General features: G+C 47.8%; 1 protein-coding gene across 1 annotated transcript in view; it reads right to left on the bottom strand.

Annotated features, from left to right (window-relative positions):
• Positions 1-1,597: 1,597 nt before the first annotated feature.
• Positions 1,598-19,742, bottom strand: part of LOC140215814 (uncharacterized) — a 45,838-nt gene continuing 27,693 nt past the window's right edge. The window contains exon 3 of the mRNA XM_072286107.1: positions 1,598-1,797. Within this exon, the coding sequence (XP_072142208.1) occupies positions 1,598-1,797 (200 nt within the window). The remainder of the gene's footprint in view (positions 1,798-19,742) is intronic.

Here is a 19,742-nt window from a genome sequence, read left to right as displayed (position 1 = left end):
TAAGGAATGATTCTGAGTAACTTATGGAGCTTGATACACGCACGAAGTGTTTGCCAAGGGCGTCGGCCTGGTTTTCCAAGGTATTTCCTCGGTTATCGATCAAAGGTAATGGGTTGATCTATTGCCCTTTTAGCCTTCTCAGCCCATTCCATAATTTAGTCCCCTGGGTATAGGAATTGATGCCTGAGAGAAACCTTTCCCAGCTTGCTCTCCTAGCCTGCTGTTTCGTGCGCCATCCTGGTGACTTGATATGTTTAAATGCAGTGTAATTTTCCGCCGTTGGATATTGGCGCAATATGCCCCATGCCTTATTTTGTCTTTGTTGTGCATCTCTGCAGTTTTCATTCAACCAAGGAACACGTTTGTTAGATGATTGACCGTTTGTTTGTGGAATTAACTTCTCGGCTGCATCAATAATAAAACGGTAAAATATGCTACAGCATAAAAAAATTATGGGGTTTTACGTGCCAAAACCACTTTCTGATTATGAGGCACGCCGTAGTAGGGCACTCCCTAAATTTCGACCACCTGAGGTTCTTTAGCGTGCACCTAAATCTAAGTACACGGGTGTTTTCGCATTTCGCCCCCACCGAAATGCGGCCGCCATGGCCGGGATTCGATCCCGCGACCTCGTGCTCAGTATGCTACAGCATTATCTATGCTAAAATCGCGTATGAAATATTGTGATAAGTAAGTATAGATTCCTCGAAACGGTTCCAATCAGCCGAGTCAAGTTTCCAGCGAGGTACATGTGGACGAACGTCGTGTTGTGTCAGTAAGTTCAAAGATACCGGGAAGTGGTCACTCCCCAACGGATTTTCTACTACATTCCATTCTAAGTAAGAAAAAAGTATGCAAGATCCAACAGCTAAATCTATCGATGAATATGAGTTATGCGCAATATTATAGTAGGTTCTTATTAAATAGGCACAGACCAGACGTCACAAGAAAGGATTCTTTCAGTCGACCCCTCGAATCAGTTCAGGAATCTCCCCAGAGCCTGTTACGAGCATTAAAGTCCACGACAACAAGAAACGGCTCAGGAAGTTGGTTAGTAAGTCTGTAGAATTCTGTTTTGCTAAGGTGATAGTTCGGATGTATGTAGATGGAGCAGACGGCAACCAATTTATTAAAAAGAATTGCTCGCACTACACCTGCCTCGAGGGACGTCCGAAGGGGCAATTGTTGGCAAGCAACAGTCTTATTGACAATTATCGCTACACCGCCGGATCAAGTGTTAGCCTCGTAACGACCTTTACGAAAAATAGTGTATGACCGGAGAAGATTTGTCTGTGTAGCTTTTAAATGCATTTCTTGAACCCAAAGTACTTTTGGATTAAGTTTGTGTAAGAGTTCTGTACTGTTGTCAAGATTGTGGAGGAGACCTCTCACATACCTTTGCATAATTTTTGTATCCATTTTGACATAGTTTGATACTGTGTGCTCTGGAAAGGAAAGGTTAGGAAACAGGGCCCTTTCCTGGCGCCGTGATGCACGCTTTGCTTTTGGAGCGGTCGCGAGAATCGCGGTGCTCCCGGAGCGCTGGCTGCGCCGTTTGGCTAGGTCCGTTGCATCCCGAGAGCCGCTGGACTTCCGCTCACTCGAGTTGTTCGTTTTCGGGGTAGGCCTCGCCTCGAAACGCAGGGATTTGGAGGCCACCAACCCAAAGGTCGGTGGACCCTCCTTCAGAGATGGCGCAGCAGAGCCGGCTGCTGCGGCCTAGGGGGCTGGTGGCACTGCTGCGGCCACACTCTCTGTGGTTTGGGCTGATGCCAGAGTCTGCTGCGGCGTTGCCGCCTTAAACAGCATACCCTGTGGTATGAAAGAAGGAAATGTGTTTTCGCGCTACCAGGAAGGAAATATTCTCTCTTAATTTGAGGGTCATTATTTCTTCTTCTTTCTGCCATGTAGGGCAAGCTCTAGAGAAAGCTGCGTGTCCACCGTCACAGTTTGCACAGCGGAGTGCGCCATCTGAAGAGTGATCGTGTACACCGCACTTTGCGCAGGTTTGTCGGCCCCGGAAGCTTTGTGAGCCATGGCCATGCCTCTGGCACTTGAAACATCTTTGAGGGTTCGGGCTGTCTGATCGGACTCAGGAGTTTAGTGTATCCTGTTTATAATGTTTCTGGCAGCACACTGGACGCAAAGGTAATAATCAGATGTTTAGTTGGAATTTCTTTGTTTTCCCGTTTGATTATAATTCTCTTTACTATGGTGACGTTCTGTTCTTCCAACCTTCTAGGAGCTCGTCCTCGCTGAGATACAACAGGCCATCGTCGGGAATTACTCCTTTGCTGGTGTTCATTGATGGATGTGGAGTCACTGTGATGTTTACATTACTGAAAGAGACCAGATTTGGGAGCTTGTCATGCTGTTGTTTATCGCAGACCTCAAGCAGGAGTTCGCTGCTAGCCATCTTTGTGACTTTGTAGCCTTGGTCAATTGATTCAGTGAGTCGTTTCACAACCGTGAAATGTGAAATCATTGTCTGTTCAGGATTTTCACAATAAATTACGCGTATACAGCTTTTCTGGACACAAGGGTTTAGTTCGCGTGAGTGCCACCACGTGGCGTACTGACCTTCAACGTTTCAAACTTCCCGCGGTGACGCGTGATGACGTCAACCAAACAAAAATAAAACAAAAAAGCTGTCCCTGCGCATTGCTTGTCCCGCCGGCGTTATCAGTGTTCTTGATAAAGCGTATTCGCTCGTCCCCTGGAAATTACTCGTCATCCTAAGAGCGTTTAGTCGCGACGAGCAATGGTTGATTCTGGGCTTTTGATGCGGTTCTTTCTTTTCTTGCTTTTTTATTTTCCTTTTCTTTTCCTTTTTTTTTCATTCTACGGAGTAAAGAAGCTAGCCTAACCGTCAGAAGCACTTCGGGGCAGCCTTTCTTCAGTCAGCACACATTGTTAACGTCCGAACATCGCACAACGTCTACTAGAGACGTCGTCGTGGACGGATTTTGATTTTCCCCTATCGAATTCGTTCAGGCGCACACAATTATTTCACTAACGACTTTTCAACGCGCTCTCATGGGCTACCGCCGCAGCTGCAAATCTTGATGTGCTTAAGTATTAAGACATATACATGGATATGTTGGTTTTTCACCTTGACACAAAAGTCACGGCACAAGAGTTGAGCAAACTGTCCCTGTGTCGTGGCAGAGTGTGAGACCGGGCTAGTTGGTATTCCATGCTAAAGTGACTAGCGCAAGAGTGGACACGGGACACTAAAGAGGCGACAAGGATAAGCGCAAACTTCCAACTGGGCGCTTGTCCTTGTAGCGTCTTTAGTGTCCCCTGCCTTTTGCGCTAGTCACTTCAGTCTGTGTCGTCGTCCGTTAGCATGCTATGGCCGAAGATGCTCGCAATATTACGTCACATTTACTGGCCACCAGGCCAGGTACACCCTTGGGTACGACATATACAGTACTTGCAGTTAGTTTCCAAAGTCGTCTCCTATGGCGGTTATCCACGTGCGTGAAGCAAGAACGCTATTTAAAGTTATTGTGCAGTAATATATGCGGGATTTGTATATTCTCCACATTCTCTACCATGTTGCCGTTCCGCCTTTATTATATAGCCGCAATGTAGACTAGCAGCTATCGAACGCCATAAAGGCTATCCACACACTCAAAGACCTCGCGCACAACTCCTGACACTTAATTGTATTCAAGAGTTGTGCGACTGTCCAGGACATCCTTAACGAATGTTACATAACACATTATGAGGTTTTACTTGCCAAAACCACGATTTCATTTTGAGGCAGGCACGCCGTAGTGGAGGATTCGGGAATAATTTAGACCACTTGGGATTTTTTAACGTGCGCTTATAACCCTAAGTACGCGGGTTTTCACATTTCACACCCATTTAAATACGGCTGCCGTAGTTGGGATTTGATTCCGAGACCTCGTGATTAGCAGCCGAACCCAATAAAAGCTAAGCAACTATGGAGGGGATGAACTATGGACTGAAGGAGGATAACCTCATTCGACTAATGCAAGCCTTCGTTCTGTGCCACATTAGATACGTGGCAGCCATGCATCGATGGAAACGGGCAGAGCGGGATAAATTGAATACACAGCTTAGGAAGATTAACAAGCGGGTTCTCGGGTTACCCGTATACACTTGTACAGAGCGCTTAATGCAGCTTGGCATTCATAACACTCTTGAGGAGATTGCAGAGGCCCAGGAGCGCGCACAGCTAACTCGCCTCACAACAACGAAGGCAGGGAGATCCATCTTGCAGGAACTCGGATTTCACACCGATAGAGTAGCGGAGGAGTTCTCTGACGTTCCTCCGTCGATTCGTGAGAACATTACGGCCTCGCCAATACCTAGGAACATGCACCCCGATCATAATCGCGGTAGAAGGAGGGCAAGGGCGGCCAACCTCCTCAGGCAAACACACAGTGATCAGCGACAGGTCAGCTTTGTGGATGCCGCTTCTTGTAAGGGACGTCGGGCGTTCATCATCGTCACTGTTGATGGTCGGCAAGGAATCACCACTGCTGCCTCGGTTCGAAAGAGGGACTCCGAAATAGCTGAACAAATGGCTATTGCACTAGCCCTGCTGGATAGCTCACGGGATGTCATCTATAGTGATTCAAGATCTGCAGTCAGAGCATTTGAAAAAGGCACCGTTTCCAAACAGGCCCTCAAACTTACTGGGGACAAGGCAATCACGCACCACTTCATTTATTGGTTTCCGGCACATCAGGGTCAGATAAAGGGTGCTCCTCCCAACCTCAACGAGTCGGCTCACGGGGCTGCGCGTAAACTTGCCCACCGCGCTACCCTCGACCAATCGGAAGCCGACTCCCCAGAGAACAGGGACACGCCCTCCACCTACAACGAGATTACTCAACACTACTATCTCAGCCGTAGAACCTACTTTGTTCCTCATCCGCGCCTCAATAGAGCTCAAGCATTAACGCTTCGTCTACTGCAAACGAATACCTATCTGAATCCGTCGCTCTTACATAAAATATATCCGGATACTTACACCAACGCTACCTGCCACGATTGTGGAGAAATAGCCACGTTAGACCATATGCTCTGGCGGTGTGCCCGGTCACACTCTATCATCGCTAACAGCTCGGCCAGATGGGAGGCGGTTCTCCGCAGCCCTCTTCTGGCTGACCAACTCTGGGCTGTCCAGCAGGCCCACGATGCGGCCGAGAGGCTCGGCCTCCGGTTCCCACGTGGGAGCGGCCCGCTTCGTGAAGACTCACGACCTGCAGGACTTCTTTAAAGTTTCACCATACCATACCAACTATGGAGGGGAAGGAATGTTGGCAGTAGGAGGAAGGTGACAGCCGGCACGTGAGACAATTTGTTCCCATCCTCATTGCGCGAGAATCGGTACCATCTGTCGAAGAATGACACCATAGAATGCACTGTGTTCAATGTGATGGAGTCCACATCCAATATTTCAGACCCGAATCATACTGTAACTGCTGATGACTAGGCATCTCGCTAATACGTGCAGTCGCTTGACAGCTGCCGAGCGCAGGCGTCGGCCACAGGACCTACTTGACCTTTGTTCAACACTTGCCGACATTCTCGCCTTATTTCGCACCATTGCGTTTCAGCTGAACTGCTTCAACAGCCAATTTATTTGTGCCAAAATTTGGCCACCTTGTCATCGTTATGGTTTCTTATTTTTAAGTCATCCTTTATATTTTGGCTAACGCTGTTATGAAATTTCCAGCGGTTTCACCTTTCCCAAAATGCCTGCATTTTTTGAGCATTTTTAATAGACGTGGAAACCATTGCGTGGCTCCCTGACCAAGCTGCTCAAAAAGTCATTTTATATCCCTGAGATCTTGTGCAAGCTTCTGCCTTCTTGCCGTTCATCAACCTCCTGATTTCCCTGTCAAGTGTATACCATTTTGACGACTCCAATCCCACGGAAGTTGGCAATGATATAATGTGCATAGGATTAAAGCCATTTAAATCAATTCTACTGTGGATACGACAGCCGCGTTTGCTCACTGTGAATGGAAATATTGCGTTAATGAGCGCCATTCTTAAGCATTTAAATTGACAGTAAAAAAATTATGCGGATCCCATGTATGTGCGAATCGATGTAAGCAAAGCTTTCTGTGTTTGTTGCCATTGCCATACGTAATCTCCACAGACTAGACAGGCACTCTCTAATGAAATGCTGTCGATGTTTGCCTGATTACGCCTGTCATTGTGATGCAAATAAACGGAACTTCAACTCATTTTCTCAGAAATAAACGCTGAATGAAATGCTGACGTCATCCTAAACAAGATCAACAAGCGCCGTAGTGCTCGATCTTATGATGTCCCTATTCGTAAGCTTATATTCGCGATTTATATTTTTTTTTTTTTGGGGGGGGGGCGATGTGCTCTTGCACCCTAGAAATGTCCCTCGGACGTGTCTGATGTGCTCGTTTTTATTCTCAAGTGCCCAATGAAAACTCTCATCGCTGCAACTTCATGATGCCCTGGTGGCAGGCCACCATGGCGTGTCGCGCAAGTATGACCACGATGATTCATTTGGGTTGACATATACTATATTGTGCGTCACACTTCGCCACATTCATCTTTCAAACTATGGCAGAGATCGAAAAGGGCGGCTAACTCACTACGTCCCTTTCCTCTGTTTACTTCCGCAAAGTGTGTGTTTATCGCTGTGGGTACCAAATACGCCCAGCGGTATGCTACCACTCAAGCCTTTCTGGCGGCTGAGCAAATGAAGTCGCAGGCTTTATTCAACATGGCGTCGACGTTCAATATGGCTATCCTCAATTAATTTTTGGCGGACTTCGCTCACCGCCTTCTCTCCAGTGTCATCTCTTACACTACTCGCTCCTGCTAGACACAACACAAACACGCAGCGACCTTAATGAAGTATCAATTGCACGCTAGTTGACACGCTGTCTATGTATATTTCCGCTGAGCACCGGGATTGGAGCGTGGTCCTGTCTATGGTGAAATTATCTGTCTACAGCCTCGCTCATCAACACCGCTCGTTACTCGCCACGTTCTTTTTTTTTTTTTTGTCGACAAGAGCATAGCGTATTTCCTCTGAATGTGCTTTCGGCTTTAGGTGTGACCTTGCACGCCCGCTTATTCTGCTACGTTGACGGCGACCGCTGTCGTCAGGCTGCCGCCTCATTCTGAGCTTCGCAGTCACCAGAGAGCACAGAAAGCTGTCTTCACAAACAAACCACCGGGATTCGAGCCCATCTCCCAAATGCACCATCTTGCATTTGGGAGATGGGCACGCTAACCATTACGCTACCACCTGCCTCCACCAATTTCTGTTTATCTGCCTTCCCACTTCACGTTTTTGCCTCAGACGCAGGCAGAACGGATGCAGAACGAAAAAGAAGTAAATATTGCTTGATCCGCCAGCTGACACATGACCTTAACTTTGACATGTTATTGTCATTGGAGCGCATGTAGGCTTGCGGCTGCGTGCAGATTGTGGGTCCCCTTAGCTTTGTTGTAAATTTGCTTGCACCGACTCTTTTCAGCTAGAACTGAAATGCCGGACAAAAATGAGACCTACCGTTGAATATTTTTTTCTTGTTTTCTAGGTTTAAACCAAAAACTCTCATTTACACAAATAGTGATTTTTTTAAGAAATGGCATAAGGATACTATATTTCGAGGTCATGTCGTTGTGTCAATACGGGCCCGCACCACGTATCGACAAAAGGGCATCACAGTGCCGATGCACGCGGCAGGTTACTGAATGAAAAAACAGGAAACGACTGTTTTTCAGTTTTCGCAACATATTGTACACAGAACCACGGCCGCTCGATGCAAAGCAAGGTGCGGCCAGCTACGTCACGCCGCGGACGATAGGCGGGCGCGTCTCGGCCGAGTTTACAGTTGCGACCGCTTTTCTTTGTGAGGGCGCCACCGGTCGGGGATGCTTTCGCGACTTCGCGCCGGGGCAAGCGGGCGTTGGTTCTCGCGTCAGAACGTGTTTGCCTCGTGCTCTGTGTACTAATCTCGTGCTTTTTCACGCGCGTGTGTGAACAAGTTGGTTCGCGTCAGAACGTGTTTGCCTCGTGCGATATGCATTAATCTCGTGCTTTTTCGCGTGCGTGTGTGTGAGCAAGTCGGTTCGCGTCAGAACGTGTTTGACTCGTGCGGTATTCATTAATCTCGTGCTTTTTCGCGTGCGTGTGTGTGAGCAAGTTTGCCTGTGCTTGCATGCTGTGCTTTGTTAAGGCTCTTCGGTGTGCGTGTGTGCCGTAGCCAGCCTCGTTCATGTGGCGTGATGCCGCGCAACTGTTGTGTGCCACTCTGCGACACAAATGTCAGAAAGGACCCGACTGTGAAACATCACGAGTTCCCATGCGAATTGGAGCGTCGAGAAGCGTGGCTAAAAAATATCCCTCGCCAAGGAGTGTCGGGAAAAGGAAGCAAGTGGGAACTGAGCGATAGGTCCACGACCTACTGTATAAGGGGTAGGTCGTGGATATACAGTAGGTCGTGGATAGGTCTCTGGTATGTTCCCTGCACTTTACAGAAAGTGACTATAAAACGAACACGGAACTTAGGCTCCTGCTTCCGAATGCGGTACCGACCGTGTTTTGCAAATATCCACAGTACCTGCAAAAAGAGAATGTGCAGCCCAAAAAACGCATCGAGGAAACTTTACTGATCGCACAGTAGTTGAGGCAAGCGATAATTGCGGCAGCTCAGGAGAAAGCCCTAACATCGAAAGTGCCTTGCAGTTTCTCAGCGACGAGGTGGAAGCTCTAGTTCTAGAGACTGCCTTAGAATCATGCTCTGAACGTAGTTTTTCTGTTGACCAGGCCTGCCAAACTACATTAGATATTGTGGACGTCATAGAACAGTCAAAGCAAGCAGTCAAGAGATTAAAAAAAAAGTTACCCGTCAAGGAGAAGAGTTGAAAAAATTGCAGTCCGAACGGGACGAAATGAAAAACCGCCTCTTAGTTTATGAAAACAACAACGAAATTCAGTTCTTTGTTCAGGTATTACAAAGAGCGGAAAAATGAGACAAAGCTGCTGTTTTTATCGGCAACCAAGTGGCCACTTCAGGGGAAAAAAAACCTGCCTACAATGAAAGAATACTGCGGGAATGTGTTTTATGGAAAGCGTGCTCGAATAAAGGGTATGAGCATGTTCGAAGCAGAGGCCTTTTGAAGCTTCGTTAAGAGGAACGCACTCCTTAGATAGCCTCTAACATCACTCAATATGCTTCGTTTTCATGAGAAACAATCTACTGAGGATTATTTGCAATGATAAGCGTTTTTATTCCATCTAAGTTAGTTTGAATTACTTGGGAAACTCGTACAACTTCTCCCTATGTAGAGTTTTTACTTTGCGTACGTGTTCACGAGAAGTGAATAAAAGTACTGATAGATTGCTTCAAGCAGAACCTCTCGATGGAAGTGCATCAACCGGTCGTGCATCGTACGGGCAACCGTCACAGATAGCGTTCAGGCGTATTCTAGAACAGATTTCCACCCCTGTGACAATCTGTTAGCGTTTGTGGCGTAATCAGCACTTCCAATGACGACATAAAAGATTTTTTCTGCAATTTCCAAATATAAAACGCATTATTTACGCCTTGACTGGAGTGGAGATCGCGCGTGCCGACGCAGCTGTGAAGGCGCTCTCTATCAGCAGCCATCCCCGAGCGGTGGCGCCGCAGCGCGCGCACGGAGAAGGACGTTGGTCGTGGTTGGTCGTGGCTCGCGGACTCTCCTGTGTACGAGGCTTCAGCGACTTCGTTCGTAGCTAAGTACTCTTTTATCTTTATTAGCTAGTGTTTTGAAGTGTTTTCTTTTGCATGGAGTAGGGGCGCATACTTTGAATTCTTGGTAGGAGTAGTAAACGTACCGGCTTTGTCTAGGTCTGGCGGCTCCCCCGTTAGGCCTAGGTGGTAGGAGGGACCTATTTGCAGGCACGTACCCAGGGCCCCCCCCCCCCCCCCCCGAAATCAAGTGGCATACCCCCCTCCCCACCCACGCCGCCACTCCTCACACATTCCTAAAGCGCCGCCAGATCAATGTTGAGACTTGGCAGCTGTTCATCGGTCAGCATTATGCTGCCCTTTTCACTCCTTTTAGATGGCGGTAGTTATCGGCATCTCTTGTAATGTGAAAGACAGTTTTCTCATAGATTCCGCACCCGCGCGATTAACTCGAGATGCGTTCAGTTGTCACCATCTATTCAACCGTCACGCGCATAGCTGTTGCTTTTGTTAGTTCAACCTTCTTTGTTTAGGCTGATCCTGGGACCAGGAGAGGGATGCGGCTGTTACTCAGCTGGTCTGTACTCTCATGGAATGAGTTACGGCCGGAGAAAACGCCAATTGCGTTTAACTTTTGCCTTTGCTTCATTATTTCCTTGAATTACGGCTCGCCGCGACGCTGGCAGATGCCCGGAACCATATACACGTGATGTGGGTTAGATAAGGTGGGAAATAAAATAATGTGAAAGAGCGTCCATCATGAAACCCTGCAATAACCCTTAAACACATAAGCAAGATGACTGTCGCCCGTTACCTCGTCTGTTTTTCCCTAATTTTATAGCACTTTTCGTGCAAAATTGGCAACTGGAAGCAAAAATCGCAAGGAGTTGAGAAATTAAGCGATCTACTAAGGGAGAGAGCCAAGGCAACAACCAAACTGCAAGCAAAAGCGAATAATAAAAAAGTTAACCGTTGTTTATGAGAATATTTATGGATCAACATCTTTTCATTTAAAAAGGAAGTAGAGAAAACGCCGCCGGAAGTGGAGAGCAATTACTTGTTTTGAATGACGCTTCTACAGTTATCGGTCGAACCGCCTCACGTAGCCACTTCTCTGCTGTGCTTATGTGGTTGTTTTTCTAACCTTTCGCGGTGAGCGCAGTACGTCTAGAATCGCAGAGTCCTGCGCTCTACGCGGTTGTATGGGACTGGCGGCCGCACAGCGTTACGCAATTCGCGGAACTGTCAAAACTGATCCACAAGGCGAAAATAACTGATATTCGAAACTATAACATGAGAAAGACTGAAGAAGCCGTAAAAAAATGAACGCAGCCTGAAATCAGTAAAAAAGAAACCTGGCATAGGACAAACCATGATATATGCACTAAAAGATAAAAAGAATAATATCATAAGCAATCTCGAAAATATAGTAAAAGCAGCGGAATAATTCTAAGCTGACCTGTATACAGTACCCAGAGGAGTCACGATACCTCACTTAGAAACAGTAATGAACAGGATACGGAAACTCTCCTATAACTAGCGATGAGGTCAGAAGGGCCCTGCAAGACATGAAACGATGAAGAGCGGGAGGAGAAGGTGGAATAACAGTCGATTTAATCAAAGATGGAGGAGACATAATGCTTGGAAAACTGGCGGCTCTTTATACGAAGTGTCTATCGACTGCAAGTGTCCCAGAAAACTGGAAGAATGCAGACATTATACTAATCCACAAAAAAGGAGACGTTAAAGAATAGAAAAATTATAGGACCATTAGCTTGCTCCCAGTATTATATAAAATATTTACCAAAATAATCTCCAATAGAATAAGGGCAACACTGGATTTTGTCAACCAAGGGAACAGGCTGGCTTCAGGAAGAGATACCTTACAATGGATCACATCCATGTCATCAATCAGGTTATCGCGAAATCTGCAGAGTACAATAAGCCTCTCTGTGTGGCTTATATAGATTACGAAAATGCATTTGATTCAGTAGAGATACCAGCAGTCATAGAGGCACTACGTAATCAAGAACTACAGAACGCTTACGTAAAAAGCTTGAAAAATATTGCTACATGCGTGTGGTATTTGTTTGTTTGAACGAGGTGCGTGGGCACCATCACTCCAGAAAAGAGGAGGAAGAACGAACTGGGCTCGCGCAGTGAATCTAACCGGTCAGCGCTGCAACCGTTGTTGTAAATATAATCTGTAAATAGTTTCTCGTCTTACTGACTCGTCCTTCGCGTGAGAATACCTACAGAGGGTCTACAGCTACCTTAATTCTACACAAGAAAAGCAGGGAGATACCTATAGAGAAAGGGGTCAGACAGGGAGACACAATTTCTCCAAAGCTATTCACTGCGTGCTTAGAAGAATTCAAGCTATTAAAGTGGGAAGGCTTAGGAGTAAAGATCGACGGCAAGTATCTCAGCAACCTTCGGTTTGCCGATGACATTGTTCTAGTCAACAACAATGCAGACGAGTTACAACAAATGATTGGAGACCTTAACAGAGAGAGTGTAAGAGTGGGGTTGAATATAAATATGCAGAAGATGAAGATAATGATAAATAGCCGGGCAAAGGAACAAGAGATCCGGATCGCCAGTCGGCCACTAGAGACTGTGAAGGAGTACGTTTACCTAGGTCAATTAATCACAGGGAACCCTGATCATGAGAAGGAAATTCACAGAAGAATAAAAATAGGTTGGATCGCATACGGCAGACATTGCCAGCACCTGACTGGAAGCTTACCATTATTATCGAAAAGTAAGGTGTGCAATCAGTGCATTTTGCCAGTGCTGACATATGGGGCAGAGACTTGAGAACAAGTTAAGGACCGCGCAAAGAGCGATCGAACGAAGATTGCTAGACATAACGTTAAGAGAGAGAAAGAGAGCGGTTTGGATCAGAGAGCGAACGGGTATAGACGATATTCTAATTGACATCAAGAGGAAAGAATGTAGCTGGGCAGGTCATGTAATGCGCCGGTTAGATAACCGTTGGACCATTAGGGTTACAGAATGGGTACCAAGAGAAGGAAAACGCAATCGAGGACGACAAAACACTAAGTGGAGCGATGAAATTAGGAAATTCGCGGGCGCTAGTTGGAATCGGTTGGCGCAGCTAGGACAGGGGTAAATGGAGATCGCAGGGAGAGGCCTTCGTCCTGCAGTGGACATAAAACAGTATAATGATGATGATGATGATGATGGAGGTGGTGGCCCCCCCCCTGAAAAAATATCCTGGGTACGTGCCTGCCTATTTAATAGGCTTTTTTAATTCCTTCAGCTAGCTCTTCGGTTTCTTACATGGAGTAGGGAGTGATTATTCTTTATTTTTGTTTGGGATAGCGGTCGTGGTCGGCTTTGCGTGAGTGGTGGTGGTGAAAAACTTTTGTTGATGAGAAGGCCAAAAGTAAAAACAAATTAAAAAGCAGCGTTGTGGGCGGCCTTCAGGCTGCCGGTTGTGGCGTCCAGGCCATGCCTAGTCGCGACGTCCTCCGCCCAGTTCACCAGCCGGAGTTGGATATCCGGCTCGGTGCTGGACAAAGCAGCCTCCCACTGCTGCGGGTTGCTTAGGCGCCAAGAGGCAGGGGGCAAGTGTGCCGGACAGGAGAATAGGACGTGAACGTAATCGGTGCGGGAGCCGTCACATAAGCGGCAAGCCGGCGAGTGCGTCCCGGGGTGGAAGAGGGCAAGACGTGCGGGAGTAAGATAGGTATGGGCCTGAAGGTGGCGCCATAAGTGTTGGTGGGGCTGGGAAAGGGATTGGTGCGGAGGGGGGAAGGTGAGACGAGAGAGGCGATAGTGCTGCGTGATATCGCGGTACGTGAGGAGCGCGTCGCGCGTATCCATTCCCGGCGGGGACGGGCTTGCTCGGTCAGTCGAATCTCGAGCGATGGAATTGGCCGCCTCGTTACCAGGATGGGCCGCGTGAGCGGGCACCCAGATGATTTGGATGGGGCGAGAGGGAACGGTATCGGAACGCAAGATTCCGATGGCCGGGTGTGCCACCCGTCCAACCGCGTAGTTGTAGACCGCAGGTTTGGAGTCGCTGAAGATGTACTTCGCGGAGGTTTGCGTGATGGCAAGGGCAACAGCTGCCTCCTCGGCCTCGACAGAGGTAGAAGTGTAGACTGAGTCAGTAAGAGTGGGTCGGAGAGAATTGTCAGTGACGGCAAGGGCATGTGCTGGGTAGCGGCGGTACGGGGCAGCATCTACGTAAGCCACGGCGGCCTGCCGTTCGTACTGACGCCAGAGCGCGGAGGCTCGCGCTGCTCTACGGGAGCGGTGGTGTTCGGGATGCATATATTTAGGGAGGGGATCAACGGTTAGGAGGGGGAAGACATGGGAAGGGATGGGCAGCGATGTGGGAAGAGGAATAAGAGGGGAGAGATTTTGCGTGAGTGATTTGGCGAACTTGCTCGTTGGGCCTAGGGACGTAGGCCTAGCGATGAAATCGAAGAACGTGAAGGCCGAGGGGGACGGGGAGCAAGTGCAGTGCGACGAGTGCCTGCGATGGTGCTTCCTCGACGAGACTAAATTCCAGAATTTAGCAGACGCGGAGGGGTCTAGCTTCACGTGCAGGTCGTGCGAGGGCGTCAGGGAAGCCGTCCAAAAACTGGAAGGGAATTGGGCGGCTAAGTTTGAAGAGCATAAGTCAAACCTGAGGGAGGAGCAGGAGAAGCGGGTAGCGCTGCAGGCGAAAGTTGAAAATTTCGTCAAGGTGGAGGCGGCCCAGGCCGCGCAGTTAGTAAGGACTGTGGCCGAGCTTGAGGAAGAGAAAGAAAGGAGCGCCGAACTGAAAAAGCGGCTCGACGCGCTTGAGACGCGGGCAGTATGAGAATGTCGGGTCAGGACACCAAAGCGGCGGCAAAGACTCAGAAAGTAGAGTAGACCCTACAGGCGAAGTGGGAGGCAGGGAGCCAAAGCAAGCGGTCGCCAGCTCGCCGCCGGTGAATCGGCGTAGCTATAGTGAAGCAGCGCAACACGCCCCGAGTGAGGCGACGCTGCAGCCACAGGAAGCTGGAAAGAGCGGCACCTACCTTCCGGCCGCCACGCGGAAAAAGCAGGAGCCCAGGGGACAATGCCCTTTGTCGCGTCCGAATCACGCGGAAAAGGACACAGGGAAGCAGGGAGAGGTAAGAGAGAGTGAAAGGGTGATTATCGCTGGCGACTCAAACATGGCTGGGTGCTCAAAAGCAATTGTGGAGAGGGTGAAAGGCGACATAAGAGTAGCGGTAGGAACATTTCCAGGGCGGACACTGAGTTCTGTCATGGAGCGAGCAAAAGAAAAGCTCCCGGAAAATGCCCACGTGCGCAACCTTGTCGTAGTAGCAGGTGGGCTAAATGACGTCCTAAACAGAAAAGGGCCAGGACTAGCCCAGCGCTTGGCGAAGGGGGTGGACGACTTGCGCGAGCTATCCCCTCAAGTGCAGATCGTGGTGTGCATGGTGCCGGAGGTGCCTGTGCGTGACAGTCACGTACAAAGAGCCGTAATGGCTGCCAATGAGGCAATATGGAAAATGAGCCGAGAGAAAGGCTTCGAGGTTGTCGAAGTAAACAGGGAAGTGAGAAGTTGTGGTGGTTTTAAACGAGATGGGATCCACTTCAATTACAGGCTAGCACGAGAAGTGGGCTGGCGTGGGGGTCGCACTGTGGCTTTTTTAGGGGGCCCGCGGGCGCTCAGGAGGTCAGAGTAGGTAGTAATGAACAAGGTCCCCTAGGGGAACATCAGCTGAGCATTGCCGTCGATAACAGAAAAAGGAGGAAAGCAAGAGCAAGAGCTCGCCATGCAATAGGCTACATAAACATGCAGGGCGGCAGAAGAAAGGAAAAGTGGGCAGAGATTGAGGAGCAGTTACATAGAGAACAAATAGGGGTGTATGCGGTTACAGAAACGCACCTTAGAGACTCAGAAGAGCCGCCAGTTATTGAAAATTATGTATGGGAAGGGTGCAACAGAACTAAGTCGGAAAGAAAGGGAGGGGGAGTCGGAAGGCTCATCCATCAGGGAGCCAAATGGAAAAGAGTAAATTCACAATGTCAAGAGCATCTTTGGTTATCAGGTACAATAAGTGGGAAAGAAACTTGGCTGGGAGTTACGTATTTGTGGACCGGAAAGAATTGCACAGAGAAGAATAAAGAGTTAGTGGAATGCATAAGCGCTGATATTAAGGGTTTCGGGAAAGGTGCTGAGATTGTCCTATTAGGTGACATGAATGCCCACATATAGGATTTAGATGGCTATACCGACAATAACGGGAAGTCAATGCTAGACCTTTGCGAGCAACATAACCTCGTGATCGTGAATACAGGGGCTAAGTGTGAAGGACAGATCACGTGGGAAGTGGGAAACCGGCAATCGACCACTGATTACTGTCTGATGACAGAAGGAATTCATGATAAGTTGAGAGAAATGGTCATCGATGAGGAAGGGTTTAACAGCATAGGGAGTGACCATAAACGCATCATTTTGAAAATGGGATATGTAGTTGGGAAAGAGACATAGGAAAGCACAATGGCCAGTCCAAATTTGAACGCTGAACAAATAGCAAATATAGTCACTAGAGTTGAGGAAGAACTTGGCAAGTGGCCAAGTAAGGAGTGGGAATATGGTGAGCTTCTAGGTGTAATAACGACAGAAATACGGAAAGAGAAACAACATGTTCGTTGGAAAGGAAAAAAGAAACCGAAAAGCTGGTGGAACAAGGAGATACGAGAAGCGATCGCCGAACGACAGAAAGCATCTCGAGAGCACAGGCAGGCAAAGAAGGCGCAGTTGCCACAGGATGAAGTAACCAGTAAATGGGAAATATACCGGGAGAAAATGTGTGTGATTCAAATACCGATGCAAGCAAAATTAAAAGGTGAAAGTGAACGTTGGTTGTCAGAAATACGTGAGAAAAAGAAGGCTGCACCAAGAATATTTTCGAATCACATAAAATTATTAGGCAGGAACTCAACAACAATACAACAACATATCCTAGACGAAGATGAAAACAGACTGGAAGGAGAAACGGCAATAAATTATATCCAAAAAGTAACAGCCGAATCTTTCCAAGGCAAGGACGAGGTTGTATTTGAAGAAAAAAAAGAGCATGAAAGAGACCGAAGTGGGAAAGGAGCTGGTGCTGATAAATTTAGACTGGAAGAAAGCGGAAGAGAAAATTCCTAAGCGCACAGCCACAGGGCTAGACGAGGTTCCCGTTAGGCTGATAAATGAATTGGGACCAAAAAGTAAGGAAGCTCTGGTGAAAGCAGTGGAAAAAACTTTAAAAGATAGACGAATACCAGACAGTTGGCGACAAAGTAGAATGAATTTAATTTATAAAGGTAAGGGGGAGAAAGACAGAATTCACTCGTATAGACCGTTGACCATTACATCGGTGATATACAGGCTAGCAATGCAGGCAATCAAATTAAAGCTTCAAGCATGGGCAGAGAATAATGGCATTTTGGGAGAGCTTCAGAATAGCTTTAGAATAGGTAGGCGTTTGCATGATAACTTGTTTGTTCTTACTCAGTGTATTGAAATATCAAAAGCAGGAAGCAGACCGTTGTATGTGGCCTTTTTGGACATTACAGGAGCCTACGACAACGTAGACCGCAACATTCTGTGGGATATTCTGGAAGGGGAAGGCTTAGGTAACGATTGTCTACAGCTTTTGAGAGAGATTTACCTAGAAAATACCGTTTGCGTTGAATGGGAAGGGATGAGGAGCGCTGAGAAAGTTCATATCAACAAGGGACTGAGGCAGGGGTGCCCTTTATCCCCGCTGCTGTTTATGATGTACATGGTGAGGATGTAGAGGGCGCTAGAAGGAAGTAATATCGGGTTTCATCTCTCATACAAAAGGCAGGTACAGTAATAGAGCAGCAACTCCCAAGTTTATTTTATGCGGACGACATTGTGTTGCTCGCTAACAAGCAAAGCGATTTGCAACGTCTGGCTAATATCTGTGGACAGGAAGGCAACAATTTAGGTTTGAAATTTAGTGACAGAAAATCAGGTGTTATGGTATTCAATGAAAACAGTGAACAGACAGTGGAGATACAGGGCCAAGAAATACCTTGGGTAACAGAATATAAATACCTTGGTATATGGATAAACGAAGGCAATGGATATATGGAAACACAGGAAAAAACCATAACAGTCAAGGGGAAGAGAAATGCAGCCATAATGAAGCACACAGCGCTATGGGGATACAATAGGTACGAGGTCCTCCGAGGTATGTGGAAAGGGGTAATGGTTCCAGGACTTACTTTTGGAAATGCGGTTGTTTGCTTTAAATCAGGGGTACAATCAGGACTCGACGGGAACCAAAGGTCAGTGGGTCGCCTCGCATTGGGCGCTCACGGGAAGACTACAAATGAAGCTGTGCAGGGGGATATGGGCTGGACTAGTTTTGAAGTGAGGGAAGCTCGTAGTAAAATTGAGTATGAAGAACGGCTGAGGAATATGGAAGAAAGTAAAAGGGCTGGGAGAGTGTTCAGGTATCTGTACAGGCAAAACATTGATTCACAGTGGAGGAAAAGAACTAGGAAGCTTACCAGCAAGTATGCGGCCTGTGGGGCGGGCAACACAGCAACAAAGAACGTCAAGCGGAAAGTCAGAGTGGCTTAAATAATCTCATGGGTGGCGGCAATGGAAAAGAACCCTGCCATGAGTAACTACTTAAGAGGAAAGAACGAAATCAGGAAAGAAACCATTTATGATAACTCAAAGGGAAGCTCATTACTTTTCGAAGCGAGATCGGGATGCCTTAGAACACGCACCTACAAAGTTAGATATAAGAAGGAAGAAGAAGCATGTGCTTGCTGCGGTAAAGCTAGGAAAACGACGGAGCATATTTTAGTAGAATGTGAAGACGTCTACCCAGTGGTCGGTTTAGGCAACTCTGGCCTCCTTGAAGCCCTTGGGTTCAGCGGGAGCAGTGGTAAAGCAAACAGGTCCGCAATAGACATTAGTAAGAGGCGATTGGAGGATTAGTGGAAGAAAAGTAGGGAAACGACAAAAGACGGAGACGTACAAAAGCACAATTCGCAATAGGGGATCAGAAAGTTTGGACGTGGTAGTTCATAGTGTTTTTTTTTTCTTTTTTCATTGGTTAACCTAGGTAGGATATTAGGCAGCATAGTAGCAAGAGCTTGGTGGCGCAGCCCACCGCCCCGTTCCAAAGGGGACGCTCATAACATCCATCCACCCATCCATCCGGAGAACTAGTCCCGAGACGCCGTTCAAGCGCGACGCAGCGGTAGGAGCAGCGGGCCGCACCTTGTGCTTTTGGATCGAGCGGCCGTGACAGAACACAAGGCACCCACCACCATGACATTTTATTTTTGACAACAGCGACACACAGTGGCGGACTGATATACTTCCTTTTATTTTTTCATCGCAGAACCGCAGGCACAGGTTGTGTCGCGCGTATGCCATAGCCACGTACTGTGGCCGCGCTCCTTTTTCTCTAACAATGCGGCCCCCGGCGGCTTCACGCGCTCCCGTAGGTGGCGGATTGGACTGTCACTCCAGAAGTTTAAATAGATAACCTCTTTGCATAGAAACGATGGCATGATTGTTAACATATTGTTGGCTTGGATATGTCTGGCACGAGGCCCAAGACCCTGTCTTCAAACGCGTTCTTTGCGTTCGCGTCTCTATCTTGAAGGGACGCGCACCCTAACTCGCTGCAGTGGTGCTTGCGTTGAGCGTATGTAAGGCGAAAAACGCGGTTCTAAAATGTCTGTTCACCAACTTGTGCAGTAAACCCATGTTTACAGTATTCGCGCGGTATAGTAGTAGCATAGTAAGAGTCACGAGTATGGCATCCGTAACCGCAAGCGTCATGTTATAGTCGTAACTTGTCGGGACAGCGTAGTTGTAATCCACAGTTCTAATCCCTGCCAGTGAGGAATACGTGGCTAGGCATGGCTGATGAATAAATAATTGCGAAGATTGGTTTTCAGTAAAGGTTTGTTACCAAAAACGGCGGGATCTTATACTGCCGCAAAGGACGGATGCTGGGCGGT

The sequence above is a fragment of the Dermacentor andersoni genome, chromosome 2, assembly GCF_023375885.2.
Source record: "Dermacentor andersoni chromosome 2, qqDerAnde1_hic_scaffold, whole genome shotgun sequence".
Classification (NCBI taxonomy): Eukaryota; Metazoa; Arthropoda; class Arachnida; order Ixodida; family Ixodidae; genus Dermacentor; species Dermacentor andersoni.
This window is presented reverse-complemented; position numbering and strand designations above follow the sequence as displayed.